Source organism: Emydura macquarii, unplaced genomic scaffold (assembly GCF_026122565.2).
Source record: "Emydura macquarii macquarii isolate MOO-44397 ecotype Brisbane River unplaced genomic scaffold, CSIRO-AGI_Emac_v2 contig_374, whole genome shotgun sequence".
Lineage (NCBI taxonomy): Eukaryota > Metazoa > Chordata > Testudines > Chelidae > Emydura > Emydura macquarii.
In genome coordinates, this window is record NW_027130511.1 from 13,897,105 (window position 1) to 13,916,670 (window position 19,566).

The 19,566-nt window shown below is 41.0% G+C and overlaps 1 protein-coding gene across 3 annotated transcripts in view; it reads left to right on the forward strand.

Moving 5' to 3' along the window:
• The window catches only part of HEATR5A (HEAT repeat containing 5A), a 114,049-nt gene that overhangs the window by 38,867 nt on the left and 55,616 nt on the right, over positions 1 to 19,566 (forward strand). For all 3 annotated transcript variants that reach the window (XM_067534371.1, XM_067534353.1, XM_067534361.1), the window contains 4 exons: positions 412 to 521; positions 12,722 to 12,885; positions 12,985 to 13,160; positions 15,681 to 15,786. In XM_067534371.1, coding sequence (XP_067390472.1) covers positions 412 to 521; positions 12,722 to 12,885; positions 12,985 to 13,160; positions 15,681 to 15,786 — 556 coding nt within the window. The remainder of the gene's footprint in view (positions 1 to 411; positions 522 to 12,721; positions 12,886 to 12,984; positions 13,161 to 15,680; positions 15,787 to 19,566) is intronic.

A 19,566-nucleotide genomic window follows, 5' to 3' on the forward strand; every position in this document is an offset into this window, starting at 1 on the left:
GTTCTTTTCCTCCCCTTTGTGTTCAGTATTTTAACATTTCTATCACTCCAGAACATGCATGTTTAATATCTTTTGGATTTGAGCTAGAACGTGGTAGGACAAAACTACAAAAAGGTTAACTGCAAGAAAGACGTGAAGTACAAGACAATATAAAAGCTTTTTATATTTCTACAGTAGTGCATAAAAATACAGGTTGGGGATTAGGAAACGGGTTTTATGAGTTAATAGAAATATAAGCTGCTTGTTCGTATGTTGGCACTGCAAATTAGGCAGCAGCTGTAATGTGTGTAGCCTCAAGGGTGGTGAATACGAATTACAGTACAAATGAAAGCAAATCAGTAACTGAAATTTGTTACGTAACACTTTATCTCTGTTTAACATATATGATGTGTTTTCTGTATTTTTTTCAAGGCTCCCTTCAATACATAAAATGTATGGAAATGCTTTAAAAACCCCATCAGTGACTTATAGGCACAAACTTTATGAATTATTGGCTTTATTGCCCCCAAAGATCTATGAAGGTATGTGTTTTCTTACCAAGAAATACAGTTTTAAGAGAAAAATACTAAGGATTTATTTGTGAGTTTTCACTTAATAACAAATGTACAGCTAGCAAGATTTGTTTTCATCATCTTTTCTGAAGTGCCCATTGTTATATTTTCCAAGTTCAGGTTTCATGGAATTGCATTGAGGCCACTCTGTTTTCATATTCTGTTTTGCAACACTTTTAAATGTTTATGATCACCCTTTCCCTTTATTAGAAAACCAGACTTTTGTCCTGAATTTCTAGAAAATTGAAGATTGGTGGCAATCTTTATAATTTTAATTTAATATTAGCATTCATTCACCATGATAGGATTCACTGGAAAGTTAAATTAATAAATCCAGGAGGAATAATTGCAGTGTAAACCAATTGCACAGTCTATTACAATAGATTTAATTTACTTTGAATTACTCTGACTAGATCATTACATTACAGATATATTAATCTGGGCCCTGTAGATTGCCAAACCTAAATTTTACCTCAAATGAGTAATAGCTAAATCTTGAGACAGACTGACTCTTCTGTAGCAAGATGTAATTAGCAGTATTTTAACCTGATTGTCAGTAATCTCAATAGTCTAGTACTATACTGCTCATTGTAATTAATTCAGTTAAAACGTCTGTCTTTGAATTATTTCGTGTGTGCGTGTTTTGGTTTAGTTTTTGTTTTTTAATACTGCCATCAGCCTAGTTTGCTATACAAAATTAAATATGGAAAATAACAAAACCAGTGTAGTAGTCATTTAGTGACCTGGAGGGTAGAGCTGGAGGGATTGACAACTGAGCACTGGGTTGTGTCTTCAGGGCTAAGGGGAACATTTACCTCCCTGCCATCTGCATTTTGCTGTGACATCAAACTCCTGAAGGGATTTCTCACCCTAGAATAATCTGCTCCATTTAGTGGTAACAATTAACTAAACGTTTAGAAGGATAAATCATTATCACTTCACTTTAAAAGTTATTAAACTGGAGATGTGGTATAATACACAATTGTGAATGGAATTTAAAAGACAAAAGATGAGCTACTTATTTGCATTTTCATTATTTTTACTGAAGGAAAAAACCTTTATAGAATTAAAATGTGTATTTTTCTTTGTAATATTTGGGGATTATTTAACGTTACTGAAAAATAGGCAATATAATAGCATCTGACATGTTTATGCCTGAATAGAGTGATACGAGAGCAATGCACAACCGATGTTGATGTTGCAGTAGTCTAGAACTAACAAACAAAGAGCATCAAAAGACCTATTCGAATTAATAGTCAAATTCTGAAGGCACCGCAAAGAGCCTGAAGCCCCTTATATCTTGAGCTCATGCAGAAGTACATAGAAGTAATTCTTCCTGACAGTTGTTGTCCTGAATCTGTTCATCCACTTGGAACACAATAATATGGGAATATAAAGGTTAGGGTACGCCGTAGAAGTTTATTTTCAAAGTCCTTTGGTATTTAATACAGTTAACTATATTTTTATCTAGTGAAGCAAAATACGTTTTACTGAGAAGCTAACTATGGAGACATTTTTCTTCCTGTGATAGTTTTTCTCTATGATATTTCTCTACAAATGCTACTTATTTTACTATTTCCTGATAGAAATGTTAGAGATTTGGGTTTTTTTTAAATTAAACAAATATATCTGAACACCATGTAATTGTGCAATATATAATATTTTCTGGTTAAACCAATTTCATGTGTTGGAATGTTCTGGGTGATATTGTACTTTTGTTTTGCGTTGTGTTGCTTTTTTCATGGCTCAGACAAGCACAAAGGATGAGAAACTTGTAGCAATTCATAGTTCTTGTTTATATATTTTTATTATATTATTATATAGTTTTGTATATTTTTGTATGGTTGAAAACAGAAGTTTTTGTCAGGCAGCCCATAATGGCACTGCTCGTCCTTCTTTATCTGCTTACTATGTAGTGCTATCTAAACCAGTTGTGAAATGGGAGGCATTCATTCAGTTCTTTTTTTCTTAATGAGATAAAGATGAACAGCTAGAAATAGATCAACTTCTTTTTCTTCTATTTTACAATGTTCAGTTGTTTTGCATTGGCATAATCTTGTTCAAAAGACCATAACTCGGCAGGTGGTTGGTGCTAGAACAGATCTGTATTTGATCAGAAAATGCAGGGTAGCCCTTTTAAAGGCTGTTTGAAAAAGATTATTAAAGAATTGGGCTTATGGTGGTGGCTTTGCATTTTTTTGTTTTTGCTTCTTTTATAACTGAACTTCCCTGGTTTTGTTGAAGATCTGCTGTGTGTCTCAGAATATGCTTATTGTGACTGTAACCTTACTTGAAAGGAGGGAGGTTTTGATTTTGTTAACAAATATGACATCTATCCAAAATAATAGTTATTGAGGTTTATATATGCAGAAGCAGGGGTGAAGTAACAGGAGCAGGGGGCAGGGAAAGGGACCAGTGGAGAACAGGACCAGAAAGTTAATGTGTGTGCCTTCCCTTTGTGGTTAAAGGATAACAGTCTGCTACTGTTGCCAGTTACTCCCAACCGTGCTGATGACCTATCTAGACATCAGTATAGCTCCAGATGATGGAGTTTTTTTCTCAGTTTGCTTTTTTTTAAACTTAAAAAAGTTCAGTGCCATTGAATGAGTAATAACTGTATGTGATCATTTAATCAGCGATTATATCATTAAGGTTGCACAGGAAAACGTCATGTTGGAATTTCCTAATTTTTACATGCTTGATTTTGCCACTTTAATGTTCTCTTAAAGTAGGTGGTGGTTGGGTTTTTGTACATATTATCTGTATCAGGTGTGTGTATGTATATAACTTCATTTTTGTCAAGTATTTCTTTAAGATTGTTTGGGACAGTATTTGTTAACACAGTAGATTCACCTACCTGTAGCTGACATAAGACTGGTTTCATGGTATTGCACCAGAAAATTTCTACCAAATCGTACTCTTATAGTGCTGACAATTGAATAGCTTAAAATATGCTGATTTTAAATGCTTAGTGCCATTGTGCATTATGTACAATGGAGCAGAGACCTGTCTGAATGTTAACCTGTTAAAATGAGGAAAATTAATTTAATACCCTAAAGGTTAAATTACTGATGCAAAATGTCATTATACTACCTGCTGTTGTAGCCTGTTTATGTTCTGCTTGATGAGGGCAAACTCCTGAAATACAAGTGTATGTACTACACTTCATGGCTATATTGCTGTAGGACAGACAGTTGATCACCACACTCATAGACTTTAAGGCCTGAAGGGACCATTATGATCATCTAGTCTGACCTCCTGCACGTTGCAGGCCAAGAGCCTTGCCCACCCACTCATGTAATAGACCCATAACCTCTGGCTGAGTTACTAATGTCCTCAAATCATGATTTAAAGACTTCAAGTCACAGTGAATCCACCATTTACACTAGTTTAAACCTGCAAGTGACCCTTGCCCCATACTGCAGAGGAAGGCAAAAATTCCCCAGCGTCTTCTGCCAATGTGACCTAGGTGAAAATTCCTTCCCGACCCCAGATATGGGGGTCAATTGAACGCTGAGCATGTGGGCAAGACCCAATAGTCAGACATTTGGGAAAGAATTCTTTGTAGTAATTCAGAGCCCTCCCCATCTGGTATCCCATCACTGGCTTTTGGGGACATTTGCTACTAGTAGTCACAGATCAGCTACGTGCCATTGTAGGCAATCTCACCATATCATCATCCCCTCCATAAATTTATCATACTCCGTCTTGAACCCAGTTAGGTTTTTTGCCCCCACTTCTCCCCTTGGAAGGTTATTCCAGAACTTCACACCTCTGATAGTTAGAAATCTTTGTATGATATCAAGCCGAAACTTGTTCATGGTCAGTTTATGTCCATTTGTTCTTGTCAGTATTGGCACTTAACTTTAATGACTCCTCTCCCTTCCTGATATTTATTCTTCTGATGTATTTATAGAGAGTTATCATATCTCCCCTCAGCCTTCGTTTGGTTCGGCTAAACAAGCCAATCTCTTTGAGCCTCCTCTCATAAGGCAGGTTTTCCATTCCTGTGATCATGGTAGTAGCCTTTCTCTGCACCTGTTTGTTTGATTTCATTTGTCTTAAGTATGGGAGACCAGAACTGCACACAGGATTCCAGATCAGGTCTTACTAGTGCCGTGTATAATGATACTAACATTTCCCTAGATCTACTAGAAATACCTCACCTGGTGCCTCCTAGGATTACATTAGCCTGTTTCATGGATGCATCACATTGATAGCTCATAATCATCATGTGTTCAGTGAATACACCAAGGTCTTTATTCTTCTCTGTTGCTTCCAACTGATCAACACAGTTTATAGCAAAAATTCTTGTTGTTGGTCTCTACATGCTTGACTTTGCACTGTTAAATTTCATCCCATTTCTATTACTGCAGTTTTCAAGGTCCTCTGGATCTTCTTGTATGATATTCTGGTCCTCCTCCATATTTGCAATACCTCCCAATTTTATGTCATCCACTGATTTTATTAGAGCACACCCACCTTTTGTGCCGAGGACATGAATGAAAATGTTACCGTATTTCCCCATGTATAAGACGCACCTTTTTTCGAAAAATTTGCGGTCTAAAAACTGGGTGCGTCTTATACAGTGATACTTACCGGTGATGTACCGTAATACATTTATTTTCAAATTTTGGGCCCCAAAATTAAGGTGCGTCTTATACATGGGAGCGTCTTATACATGGGGAAATACGGTAAATAAAATTGGTCCCAACTCTGACTCCTGAGGAACTACACTAGTAACCTCCCTCCAACCTGACAGTTCACCTTTCAGTATGACCCACTGTAGACTCCCCTTCAACCAGTTCCTTATCCTCCTTTCAATTCTCATATTTAATTAATAATTTCCCATGTGAAACTGTATCAGATGCCTTTCTGAAATCCAGATAGGTTAGATTTACTCCATTTCTTTTGTATAAAAAGTCAGTTATCTTCTCAAAGAAAGAGATCATCAGGTTGATCTGGCATGATCTACCTTTTGTAAAACCATGTTATATTTTATTGCAATTACCATTTACCTCTATGTCCTTAAATATGTTCTCTTTCAAAATTTGTTCTAAGACCTTGCACACAATTGAGGTCAAACTAATAGGCCTGTAGTTTCCCAGATTGCTTTTTTCCCTTTCTCACAAATAGGTACTGAAGTTGAAATTCTCAAGTCACAGGGTAAAACTCCTGAGTTTACAGATTCATTAAAAATCCTTGCTACTTGGTTTGCAATTTCATGTGCCAGTTCCTTAAATATTCTTGAATGGAGATTATCCAGGCCCCCTGATTTGGTCCCATTAAACTGTTTGAGTTTGACTTCCACGTCAGATGTGGTCATTTCTACCTCCATATCCTCATTTCCATTAGCCACCCTGCCACTATCCCTAAGATCCTCATTATCCTTATTAAAAACTGAGGCAAAGTATTTGATTAGGTGCTGGGGCCTAATTTATCTTTAATCTCCCACCTCACCTTCAGTGCTTGACGGTCCCTCTTTTTCCTTGTTTTCTTTTTATTTATATGACTATAGAACCTTTTATTATTGATTTTAATTTCCTTTGTAAAATCCAACTCTGTTTGCCTTTTGGCAGTTCTCACTTTTTCCCAACACTTTGTGATCTCCCAGAGATAGCTTTCCTTGCTGATCCATCCAATCTTTCATTTCTTGTAGACTTTCTGCTTTCTCTTAATAACCTGTTTGAGATACTTGCTGATCTAGTTTGGTCTGCAACCCTTCCATATGATTTTTTTCCTTTTGCTTTGGATGCAGGCTTCAAATAGCTTCTGCAACTTTGACTTTAAGTAATTCCAAGCCTCCTCCACTTTCAAATCCTTAAGTTTTTCACTCCAGTCCACTTTCCTAACTAATTCCCTTAATTTTTTAGCGTTTGCCCATTTGCAATCAAGGACTCTAGTTGCAGATCTGTTTTTGTTTGTTTTTCCGGTTAGTTTGAACTATTCATGACCACTTGAACCAAGATTGCCCCCCTACAACCAGCTCTTCTATGAGGTCCTCACTACCCACCAATACCAAACCTAAAATGGCATCACCTCTTGTAGGTTTGCTGAAGAAATCTGTCAGCTATCACATCCAGGAAAATCTGGGCCCTACTATTTTTAGTAGCAATTGTCCTCCAATCTATATCTGGGAAGTTAATCTCTCATCATCACACAATTCCCAGGAGTATTGATTTCATTAAAAACATTAAAGAAGTCTCTATCCATAGCAGACCCCAAGCACTATCCCAGGGGAGACTCTCGTAGTTTTCTTCCCCAAAGTGATTTTGACCCAAACAGATTCTGTTTTATCCATTCCATCACTTCTAATTTCTTTACAGTCTACCACATCATTGATATACAATGCTACTCCACCACCTTTACCTTTACCTTTATTTCTGTCTTTCCTGAACAGCACATACCCTTCAGTACCTGTACTCTAGTCATGACTACTATTCCACCATGTTTCTGCTATCCATGTAATATTTGGTTTCACTTGCTGCAGCAGTAGTTCTAGTTTCTCCATTTTGTTGCCTAGGCTTCTTGCACGGGTGTACCATCATCTTAGTTGTTTCTGCTTAACTTCACCCAGATTCTTCACCTGGATACAGTCATTATACTGCCATTTTTGCCTACCTGACTCTTCATTGGTATTGGCATTAACTTTTCTTTTAATGTCTATTCTTCAAGTGCTCTTCCCTATGTGGATTCCATATGTGGGTACACGTGCGCTGGAGCTGGAAGAACTGTTTGTAGTAGTGTCCGTCGACCTACGAGTGTGTTGTGCATCGGCCACATGATGCATCTGAGGTCTTATGAGGCTGTATGGGTCGATGCCCTACCAGTTCCCTCTTACTGCTGCATGGCCAGAGTCGGAACCCCTCTTCCTCCTCACTCTTAGCTTGCTAAGGAGTCCATTTCTTCAAAAATCTGTTTTATAGTTGTAGTGTATATATTTCTTGCAGTTGTAGAGTTAGTTAGTTAGTCTAGTTAAAACAGTTAGTTCCCTTTGTGGGGCGTCCCACCCATTCTGGGAGATTATGTTCTGGCAAGCTGGCTTTAAAAGCTGTGTGTCATGACTGTGCTCATTCTCCATGAGCAAGCAGCACCAACGGTGTTGGTACTGCCTTGGAGAGACTCACATTGTTGCCTACTGCTCCATTTTCTGGTTCTTTCCTTCATGGACTTGTGAAGCTAAAGAACTTTGCCTCTGGAAACACCTTATGGAGGAGGCAATGCACCAAGATGTGCATTTGGGTCCAGGACCAACAGATCTGCCAAATCACCGCACCTCACCATCGGTGAGTGCTCCCCCAGCTCACTCCCAAGTGGCACCAATGGCACCGGCACCATTGACAAAGACCCATCATGCTCATAAGGCGCAACGCCACAGGCATAAGGGCCGCTCCCCAACAGGGACTGTCCCAAAATGTAGCGTTGCCTCCCCAAGCTGTGCCAGGTCATGTGAGAAGTCATGCATCGATACAGCTGTTCCACTGCCGAAGAAGACCAAAACAGAGCACTGTTCTAAGCATCGTAAAGAGCAGCCCATCCCATTCTCGACACAGGGGCCTCCATCTTCACCCCCAGCATTGTTCACACCGCCGGAACTGTCCTGACTCTCACATCCGGTCCCGCACATGCTGGCCGCTTCTCTCCAACTATGTCAACAGCTGACCTCCTGATGCCATATGCTGGCTCCCTGCTGCATCCTGGCTCATTGACACGACTGGAGCTCCTGTCCCCTGCAAACAAGCCACTGTTACTCCATCAGCATGCCGCTCCACTCCCATCCACTCTGCCGGCTCCATCAATGACCAGACTGACTTCGGACACCTATGCTGTGCCTCTCGCACCGCTGGTACTACCTGTTGCGACAGGACCACCTTTCTCGGATCAACCATCTGACTCTGAATGGTCTTTGGACCAGACCTTGCATTTTCACTGGTGCACTCGTTCAGCCCGGAATCTAGGCCCCTGCCCTATGCACCAGCATACAGATCCCATGCAGAGACATGGTTCCGTTACCCTCACGAACCCCCATTTCCCACACATCCCTATGCCTGGCCTTATTGGCATGCTTGGGACCTCTACAGCAGCTACGGCGAACTCTCACTGCCTGTTCACATGGCTCCTTCCTCGGTCTATGGGGAACCTCGGGACGCTGCCTCATCACCTGTTCTGTCAGCACCATCAGTACCACCAGCCCCGATCAGAGCCTCATTGTCTCCAGATGAGGCACTCAGACGCTTTCCCTTTCGCCCCCTGATGACCACAACCAATATCAGGATTTGCTTCGTTGCATGGCTGGGGGTCTCAACCTCTTAGTGGAAGGCATACAAGACCGCCAGGACCAATTCTTGGACATTTTACAGCTGGCTGGCCTATCATAAATGGCACTTCCCATCCATAGCACGCTTCTGCAGCTGATGCAGACCATCTGGCATGTCCCTGCTTCTTGTGCTCCCACATTAAAGCAAGCAGAGCGACGCTACACTGTTCCTGCTAAGAACACAAACTTCTTGTTCTCCTAGCCCCCACTCATCCCATACTCTCTAGTGGTGCAGGCGGCAACTGAACTTGCCCACCAACAACACCTCAAAGCCACTATTCCAGAATAGGCTGCCAAAAAACTTGACCTACTTGGGCACAAGGTCAACACCTCTGCGGGTCTGCAGTTCTGCATTGCCAGTTACCAAGTCATACAGGTGAAGTACTACTTCATTTCATACTCCAAACTGATGGAGTTTCAGATATCCCTTCTGGAGGACAAACAGGCTGAGTTTAAATCCCTTGTTGACCAGGGTAAACTGGTAGCCAAGGTCACCTTTCAAGCAGTGGTTGATGCCGCAGATCCAGCATCTTGCTCTTTCGCATCTGGTGTGGTGCTTCTTCGCAACTTCTGGCTTCAATCCTCCAGCTTCCCTAATCCACTTATCAACTTTACCCTCCGCAACAAAAGAACAGTCTTGCCACTGTCAGCGGTCCCAATGAGCCCGTTATTCCGCTGCTACTGCATCCATCTCCTCTTCTCTCCTGCAACAGCCTTCCAAGCATCTCTTTTGACTCTTCCCTTGAGACCCATGAACCTTCCTTCACCTCCATTGCGGTCATTCTGGTTGTGTTCAGGAGCTGTCTTGCCCTCCTTGCTCGCAATTGCGTCAAGATTACCACCGATCGTAGGGTGGACGTTATTCACCAGGGGTACCTCAGAGAGTTTCGTCTCCTTCCCTCCCCATTGTGGCCCTGGGGATCTGTCCCAACAATTCCTTCAAGAAGAAGCACATACTCTCCTTAGGAAGAGCGCCATAGAACCCGTCCCATGTCACTAACGCAGCTGTGGGTTCTCCTCCCCCTATTTCCTTATGCTGAAGAAAGGGGGTGGCATTTGGCCCATTTTAGACCTACAGGCACTGAATTGATTTATCCACAAGTTTCACTTTCAGATGGTCATCCTTCCCCTGATCATTTCCTCCCTTCCCACCCCGGAGCCTGGTTCACGGCTCTCGATATGAAGGATGCATACTTCCATGTGGACATCCATCTCGCCCATTGCAAATTCCTTCATTTCATGGTGTGGCATTCTTACTGTCAGTTCCAGGTCCTTCCCTTCGGTATTGCCATCACTCCCCACGTCTTCACAGTAGTAACAGCATATATGCAACTGTCTCGGCCGCTCCTTGTTCCCAGACCTGAATGACAGGCTTTTGGTCGCTTCGTCCCACAATCGCTTCTTTGTCACCATCAATACTGTACAAACCTTCCTCGCCAACTTGGGAATCTGTATCAACGAGGACAAGTCGACCCTTATGGCAGCCGGCTCGCTTGTCTTCATAGGAGCTCGATTGGACTCCCTTGCAAGGCGAGCCTTTCTTCCATCAGACATTCGCTGCCCTCACCTCACTTATAGCGAGCTTGCGCCATCATCCCCACCCGTGGATCTGCCAGTTCTCCCTTCTCAAACGTATAGTGGCTTGCACCTCTGTCACACCATATGTCCACTAGCACATGCGATGCCTTCAGCTGTGGCTCCACTCTGTCTATGACCCGCAGACAAACCACCTTGACCAGCGAATTCCCATTCCCATCTCAGTCCTGGCTTCTTGTGGTGGGGCAATTTGACCAAGGTCATGGCCGGTATTCCTTTCAACCTTCCCACACCTTGTATCACTCTCACCACATACGCTTCACTCATGGGCTTAGGCACCCATCTGAAAGGCCACGTGGCCTGGGGCCTCTGGTCCCCCAGAGAGACGAGGATGCACATCAATATCCTGGAGCTATAGGCCATCCGCCATGCCTGCCAAGTGTTTCTACCATTTCTCCACACCCGCTAAATACAACTCCTTTCGGATGCCCTGTTTGTTGTCTATATCAACAAACAGGACACCAGGTCTCTCTGTCCCTTTGTGTGGAGGCAATACACCTCTGGAACTGGTGCCTCTGACACAGTGTCACGTTACATGCTGTCCATCTTCCAGGCACCAGCCGCTCCCTTGCAAACATGCTCAGCCGTTTATTTCATAACCACAAGTGGGAGCTCCACAACCTCTCTCTCAGCTCCATCTTCCAACAGCAGGACATGCTGCAATGGGACCTCTTTACAACCATGACCAACCACAAGCTTCCCCTCTTCTACTCCAGGGGTGCTCTTGGACCTAGCTCTCAAGGAGACGCTCTCCTCCTCCCCTAGACATCAGGCCTTCGATATGCCTTCCCAACCATCCCACTCTTCCCACAGGTCCTACACAAGGTGCACCGGGACCAAGCAGTCCTCATCCTCATTGCTCCCTATTGGCTTCACCAGTATTGGTTCACCAACCTCCTTCACTTCTACACCTACCCTCCGATCCTCCTTCCCCCTCTTCCAGATCTCCTCTCACAAGCACACAGTCAAATCCTACACCCGAATCCATATCTGCTTCACCTCATGGCCTGTTATTTGGATGGGTCTCGCACGTAGACCACACTTGCTCCACACCCGTGTGTGATGTCCTCTCACATAGCAGATGACCATCCACCAAAGAATGTTACCAAGCCAAGTGGAGACATTGTACTGTATGGACATCCAGCCAGGACCACCCTTTGGAGGTTCCGTGGCAGAACATTTGTAGGGTGGCTACGTGGTTCTCCGTCCAGACTTTCACCACGCACTACACCATTGCACCAGCAACAGAAGCAGATGCAGCAGTTAGACACACAGTCCTATACATTCTCACTTCCAGCAAGCCCTCGCTCCCACCTCCACGCTGAATACTGCTCGCTACACTATCCACATAGGGACCAACACTCAAAGAAGAGATGGAGGTTACTTACTGTAACTGAAGATTGTTCAAAATGTGTGGTCCCTATCTGGATTCCAGTCCTGCCTTGCATCCCCTCTGCTATGGGCTCTGTGTCTGTCAGTAAGAGGGAGCTGGAGTGGCATCGACCCGCACAGCCTCATAAGACCACGGATGCACCATGCGGCTGACGCACACGCGGGTTGACAGACACTACTACGAATAGTTCCGGAGCATGGCGCATATGCGCACCCACCTATGGAATCCAGATAAGGACCACATACCTCAAAGAACCTCCAGGTACAGTAAATCATCTCCATTTCCCCTACCCACTGCTGTTCCTTTCTCCATTTCTGTATTGTCTCTTTCTTGATTTTACCTCTGGTCAGTACAGATGAGTATTTTATATAACATCTAATTCCCAGATTTTGCAGTTCATATTTGGACATGTAAAGTATCCCACCTTAACTTGGCACTAACGTTTAGAAAATTGATAGGAGAAATCTGTCGCTCTTCATGGACTTGCATTTGTCCATCTACACAAGCTTGGCTAACTGCTCTGTTGCCCAGCAAGTAACTTGTATTGAAGAATAATGGTTTGGAGTCACTTGAAAAAGACCCATTTTATTCCACTTAGCCTTATGACTAATACGTCACTCTCACAATTTCTTGTGAATGGGTGGATTGGTATGCCTACATGGATTTCCGGGGAAGTCAGTGGGTCTCCATGTGAATGTAGTAGTCTGTCACACACAAGAAGTTGCAGCATTGGGGGCCTTAGAAAATATTTTTGAATGTCATCAGCTTTCCTGTGTAAATGTCTTGTTCACAAAATTGTAAGTGGGCAAGTACTTAATCACTATTTTGAATAAAAGTTATTTTCTCTGTCCATATAATTTACAGGGAGCTTCTGTGCCATTCTGAAAGAGCTAGTGGCTGACTTCACTGTCCCTGATAACCAAATGGCTGCATCTACATTCTTGCTTCCGCCTCTCTGTCACCAGGATGATCTTCTTTTACTTGGTCCTTTCTTGCAGGAGACTGACCACAGATTTATTGAAGAGCAGGTATTTGCTGTTATAGTATAACAATTAGTTAACGGTAGAGTCAGCAGTGATTTGTGCCTTAGCCAGGAAATGTAACTGTCATATTTCTGCCTTTTGCAGCTCCTCTTAGGTAGCAATACAGCTGGAGGAAGCCTGGAGTATGACCCTTATTCAATTTATGAGAGATCTGCAGAAGGTGATTCAGTGCCTAAACCTCTACCTCCCACACTATCTGTTATCAGTGCTGCAGTCCGTCTCTTTGGAGTTATATTTTCCCATGTAACAGAATCTCAAAGGTAAAGTATTTACTTAAATTCACCATTAGTTAAACAGAGCCTAAAGAGAGTCAATATGTTTAAAATCTTATGGAAGATATAGACTAAAGTTTCCTAAATGTAGAAGGTATGAATTATGGAGAGAAATTTCCTGAGATAAAAAGAGAGATTTATAGCTGAAAGTTTATATACAGTCTGAAAACTTTAATTAATTAATAGTGATTAATATTAATCACCAAGCTTTCAGTCTGCAATTACTGACAGTGATGAAAAGAAAGAATTGGTAAAATGAACCACTGTATTTCATAGACAATGTGAACTAGGTAATATCTTTTATTGGACCAGCTTCTGTTGGTGAAAGAGACAATCTTTCAAGTTTACACAGAGTTCTTCAGGTCTGGGAAAGATACTCGGTGTCACCACTAAATAGCACCTGAACGAGATATAGTGTTAAGTTTTATATTAATGTTTAATTGACAGGGAATATATTATAAAATGTCTTAGGAGGACAATTTTTAATGCCCGGTTTTCTCCCATGCTTCGTAGTAGTCCTTTAATACCTAGCACTGTACGTTAACAGTTCTGTTTCCAGATTAATACAAAATTTGTTGTGAGAGGATTGTATTGCATATTTATTGTTATAAGGGCTCTTGAACATGAGGAAAAAAGGAGTAGGGAGTCACAATAAAATATAATCCTCTATCTTGACACTGGCAGGCTAAAAATACTTTTAAGACCATAATTAGAAAAATAATAAGGAAAATAAAGTAGTTTGAAAAGTGTAAAAGAAACAAGAATATGCACCCTAAAACAGTTAGTTGTAACCACAAGAGTGCATAAAGGAAGCTACAAAGCTTTGTTCTGTTTAAGTCATTTTAATTTGTACGTAACTCTTTGTTTTATAATAGTTTCATTGTTGAGGGATGAAAAACACCAACATTTTTTCATGCTGTTGATGGTTATCTACTTTTTTAAATGCAAAACTATAACAAGAACAAAATATATACTTAGAATACATAAGTTTTGATTGAGGATAAATGATATTACTTATATGTTGTTTTGCATTTTCAAAGTACTGTACAATTAATCCTGAAATTAGCATGGTTGCCAATGATGATGCTTTGTAATTCTATGCAAGGGAGAGAGCTCAGTTTTGGGGTCCTGAATCTCACTATCTTGACAGCATAGACTAGGAATTCTGCAGTATTATTGTGTTTAGCCCTGCTTTGAATCACTGTAGGGCAGCTGTCCTAGTTGACTAAGCAGCAGTGTTGAAAGGTTCTGAAGGGAGTCTTATCCAGGATTATTAAATCAAAAGAAAGATGGCAGCATGGTCTTTCTAATGAGATGGTATAAGATAGGGGTAGGAATTGTTGATTCTCTGTGCTTCAGCAAAGATCAACTATTAACACGCTATTTTGTGTAACAAAAAAAAAAAGGAATGCCACTCAATCTCCCTCCATTCCCATGACCCATCTCGTATCTCACTGTCTTTTACTGCCCATGCCATCTCCAAATACTAACGTACACACACCTTTCCTCGCACCGTTACTTCACAAAATACTTTCCTATGCAGTTGTCACCATCTCTCTTCTTATTCTTGCTTCACTAACTTTACTTTTCTATTTTTTGCCCTTTTCTGTGTGTCTGGTCTCTCTTCTCTCTCTTTTTTTTTTCCCCCTTGCTTTTTTTGTCTTGTTTTTTTCCTTTATCTGTTTCTCATGACTTCCGCTGATGGCTATAGATAACTGCTTATAATTTTGTGCCCATAAGGCTTCCCAAACTACAGCATTCCCAGACATATACTCCCCTTTAGTAGAAACTATCCACTGGTAATCAGATAATAAAAGATGATCTATAAATAAATAGTCTGTTATAGAAGCCAGAACAAAAAAGTACACAGGGATAATGGAAGTGTGCTGATATAGAGTACAAAAAATCTTGTTGTGGGCAGAAATGTTAAGCAGAGGCAAGAAAAAGATCTGTGTGCATATGTCCATGCAGGAGGATATAGCAAAGTAAATGATAAGAAAAAAAGAGTAGGATAGGAAAGGAAAAATCCGGAAAATATTACTTTAGAATAGCATCTTAGAAGGCCATTGTAGCTTAACACATTTTGTTGGTGATGTAGTCCTCTCAGGCTCTCTTCTAGATTTTGTCTCTTCCTTGAACCTGTCTGCAGCATTATGTTGTTGTTTTATGTAAATATAAGGCCTTGTAGAAAGGTAAAAATGTGTTGCCCAAATATTGCAGTCCTTGTCCTAAAGCATGTACAATACCAGGCAGAGCTTATAAAGTGGGTAATTTTCCTCTTATCTACAAAACAAATTACAAATTAAAATGCTTCTCTGCTGACCTGAAACAATTGGCATGTAAATTAGTTGATGAGAAACCACCACAGCATGGTGGTGCTAGGATATAGGAAGTCACTTGAGGCTTAGAGTATTGCATTTGCTACTCATGCTTCCATAATCTAAAGATATTGTTTGATGTTTTTAAAAAAATAGCTTGACCAATATTTTTTTCTTTTTTTGGTGTAAGGCTCCATGTGTTAGAAAAACTGTTGGCTTCCATAAAACAAACAAAAGGATCACGACAGCAGACAGTGCAAATAAATATTGTATCAGCATTTTCTAGTTTTCTGAAGGTAAATCTTCTCTTTTTATAAATATTGGGTTTGTTGCTAAAACTTCATACCATTCAATTTAAGTGCATTCCTTGTCCTACCATGGGAACATTTCTATAACCCTTTCCAGTAACCAGCTTCAATTTTTCAACCAATGTGAGGATCAGTCTTCAACTGTGAAAAATAAACTACTGGTGGAGCCCACATCCCTAGTACCTTCTTGAACTGATATCTGTTTGAAGATCCCCATCTTCCTAAACCCTGGGGATCAGAGTTGGACATTCCCTTATTTCTTATCTCCCCTTATCTTCTGCCAAAAAATAAAATATTAGACTGGAAGTAAAATAAAGTAACGTAGCAGCTGTATGACCATTTTGCTTATTTTGCCTTCCTCCATTTTTTATTCCCATTTCCTTGTCTCTGTCCATCTCTCACTTTTATTCTTCCCTTCTTCGGCTTTCTTTCGAGTAGTATAAAAGATGTTTTTCTAAAATGTGCTAGTCTAGACAAGGCCTATTTCTTTTCTCCTTCCTGTCTAGTGTTTTCTCTCCTTTAATCTTCTTGACTCTGATTTTATCTCTGGTGGGGGAAATGCCTTCTCCCCTTTTTGCCCCAATTTTCTCATTAAGATTGTCCTTTCAGCGTCTCTCTTTTCCCATGTTTTCTTCATAGCCTTTATCCCATCTATCAATCTCTCCCTCTTTGTTTTTTTCCCCTCTCCTTATTTTCTGCCCCTAATTGTGTCCTTACAGACTACTGAGTCTGTAGCTTCCCTTTTCTGTCTCTTCCATCAGATTATCTTTTTTCTGGAAAAGAGGTTCCGCATATTGTTCCGCCAGTGAAGGGGAGGTCTCGGTAACCATTTATTCCTCACACAGTGGAAGAGGGAGGAATCCTTTGAAAACTCTTCTGCTGCCCAGCCAGTAAGGGAGAGCAGGGTTTATATTTCATTTTGAAACAGTGTTTGTTAGGGCTGTGCTGTGCCAAAGGGAGAATTGATGCAGTGGGGGGCACACCCTTCATTTCAGACTTTGACCAGAAGGGAGCATTGTGATCATCTAGTCTGATCTCCTGCACATTGCAGGCCACAGAACCTGACCTGCTCACTCCTGTGCTAGGCTCATAAGTTTTGGCTGTGTTACTGAAGTAATCAAATCTTGTTGTAAAGACTTAAAGTTTAAAGTGTAACGTTAGAATTACGAAGAATCCACCATTTACTGTAGTTCAAACTAGCAAATGACCCATGTCAGACCCTGCAGAGAAAGACAAAAAAAGCCAACCCCCAGGGTTTCTGCCAGTGTGACCTGGGGGAAAATTCCTTACCCACTCCAAATATTGCGACCAGTTAGACCTTGAGCATGTCCAAGCCAGACAGCTGGGAAAAAATTCTCTGTAGTAACTTGGAGCCCTCCCCATCTAGTGTCCCATCTCCAGCCATTGGTGAGTGTAAGGAAAGCCTAACTGCGTGCAATGCTAGTTTTGACTCTGCTGTTATGGACTCAGGGATCTTTCTCCCTGTGGCACCTGGAGCAACTCTGTAGAATGCTGCCAATGGCGGAAGACTCCCACTTCCCTTCCTGTCTGGAGTGCCCTGTGGAGAAAAGAATGGTGGTGATTAAACCACCCCTCCTATCCCTTAAAATAGATTCTTCAGTAGCAGTGCTCCAGGAACACCCTTTGTACAACGGAAGGGAAGGAAGATGGGAATGAGGGTGGAGCTGGAGGCTGGACACCAGCACAGAACACAGGATCAGAGAGACCAATCAATTAATGTTGCCAGAGCAGGTAGTTCTCATTCTGAGAAAAATCACCAGTATGGTAAAATATCTAGAAAAATCTTAAAATAAAACAACAGCAACAATAAAAACCAACCCCTAGATACACAGTACCTGATTCTGGTGTAAAAGTGGAGTTACTACTGGTGAGAAGAAAATCGGGCCCAGTGTACCTTATGTACATTTCAGAGGCTAAGTGAAACCTGTCTCCCCTCTTGCAGCATGATGACTAGTTGTCGTCATAGCTCTATAGTATTTTGGAAATGACGGCTTGCCGAAGCCCCAAGATGGTTCACCTTTCCAAATATGTGGATGTATGAAGGTTCATTTTTACTTCTCCCATTAAAATCTCATGGATGTTTCCTAAAAGTGCATTATTTTTTAATGAAAATGTTTCCTTTTGGTCAACTCAGCATTCTTTTATCCTTTCTCTGTTTAATGTTTCAAAGTAGTTCAACAAAATACTCCAGACTGAGTTAATTACCTGCCTTTTATGTTTGGTATAAATTGCGGGGGGAGAAGAGCGGTTTTTTTTTTTTTTTGCTTCACAACTACCAGTCATCTGGAATTTTATATTTTAATGTCTTGTTGTTTGGCTTTGTTCATGTTATTGTCCGAGCTTTAAGAAGGGTTGTTTTCTCTCTCCTTCTTGACACCTAGAGTTGAGCAAATTGGGCTCTTAAAAGCAATTAAGCAGAAACAAGCAATTTATATGTTTCTTAAGGATATGTTATATTTCTGTAATGTTGTTCCTCCAGATTTAGGGAGGAACTGAGAGAGGTAGCACCCAAGGTCTATCGAGATTAACAGTTTTTCCATTGCAAATACAAAATAAAAAAATATACAATACTAAATGGATAATTTTTTATGACATTGTAATACTTTAGATAAAACTTTCTGGAGTTGGTTGATAGAATGTAAAAGTGGCAGACATTTTGGCTATTAAATGCTTTATGTTTAGCTCTTTTGTAATTTCCAGTTTCCTTCTATTTGTAAATATAATTTGGGATATTTTCTGTCTCTGGATGTGCTGATTTTAAGATCAATAGTTCTCATAATAAAAGGGCCTGTTATATTTTCTGCATCAGTGTTATGTAGTCTGCACTTGGATATTGTAGTGGTAGGCACCATAACTGTCTTAAGTGGCAAACAGAATTATGGAAAATTATAGAAGGTAAAAATTATGCTTACCTCTTTTGCTGCATCTATGTTGAGAGTTTTATGGACATCTCCCACCATTACAGTCAAAACCTGTGAAGTTCCACTGGTATTAGCCAGGATAGACATAGTCAAATTTGAACAATGTGATGGTAAAAACTCAGATGCTACAGCAATAAGTGGAGATTTCTCTTAAATTTTCAGTATGGATGTGATATTCCAGCTTTGCTAAATTTCAGAGGGTATCTCTTCATAGTGAGGGCTTATCTACACTTAAAATGCTGCAGCAGTGGTGCTATAACGCTTCAGTGAAGATGCTACCTATACTGACAGAAAGGTTTCTCCCAGCATCATGGTGATCCACCTCCTAGCGGTAGCTAGGTCGACAGGATTCTCCCATGGACCTAGCACTGTCTACACTGGGAGTTAGATCAGTTTAATTGTGTCACTCAGGGGTGTGGATTTTTTCACACCCCTGAGTGATATAGTTATACAACCTAATTTCCTAGTGTAGACTAGGCTTGAGGTTTTTATTAAATGAACATCATTTCTTTATTGTAAAGGTATGTTGTCGTTTTTAATCTGAATGCTAACAGGTTTTGGCTTACTATGATCTCCTGGCAAAGACATTACATAGTTCCATGGAACTCTTTAAACAGAGTACCAGATAGTCTATGCCTGGATCTATCTAGCTGCATTGTCTTTGGAATGCAGCTGTGTTGGGAGAGTTGCAGAGAATTAGCTGGCTTCTAAAATAGCCAGGTCCCAGTTGGCAGGAAGTTTGACAATTCCTATTTTCAGTGGATACTGCTTGAATGAATTTTAGTGTTTTTATCAGATGCTGTCCAAATCCATCTCAATCACATGC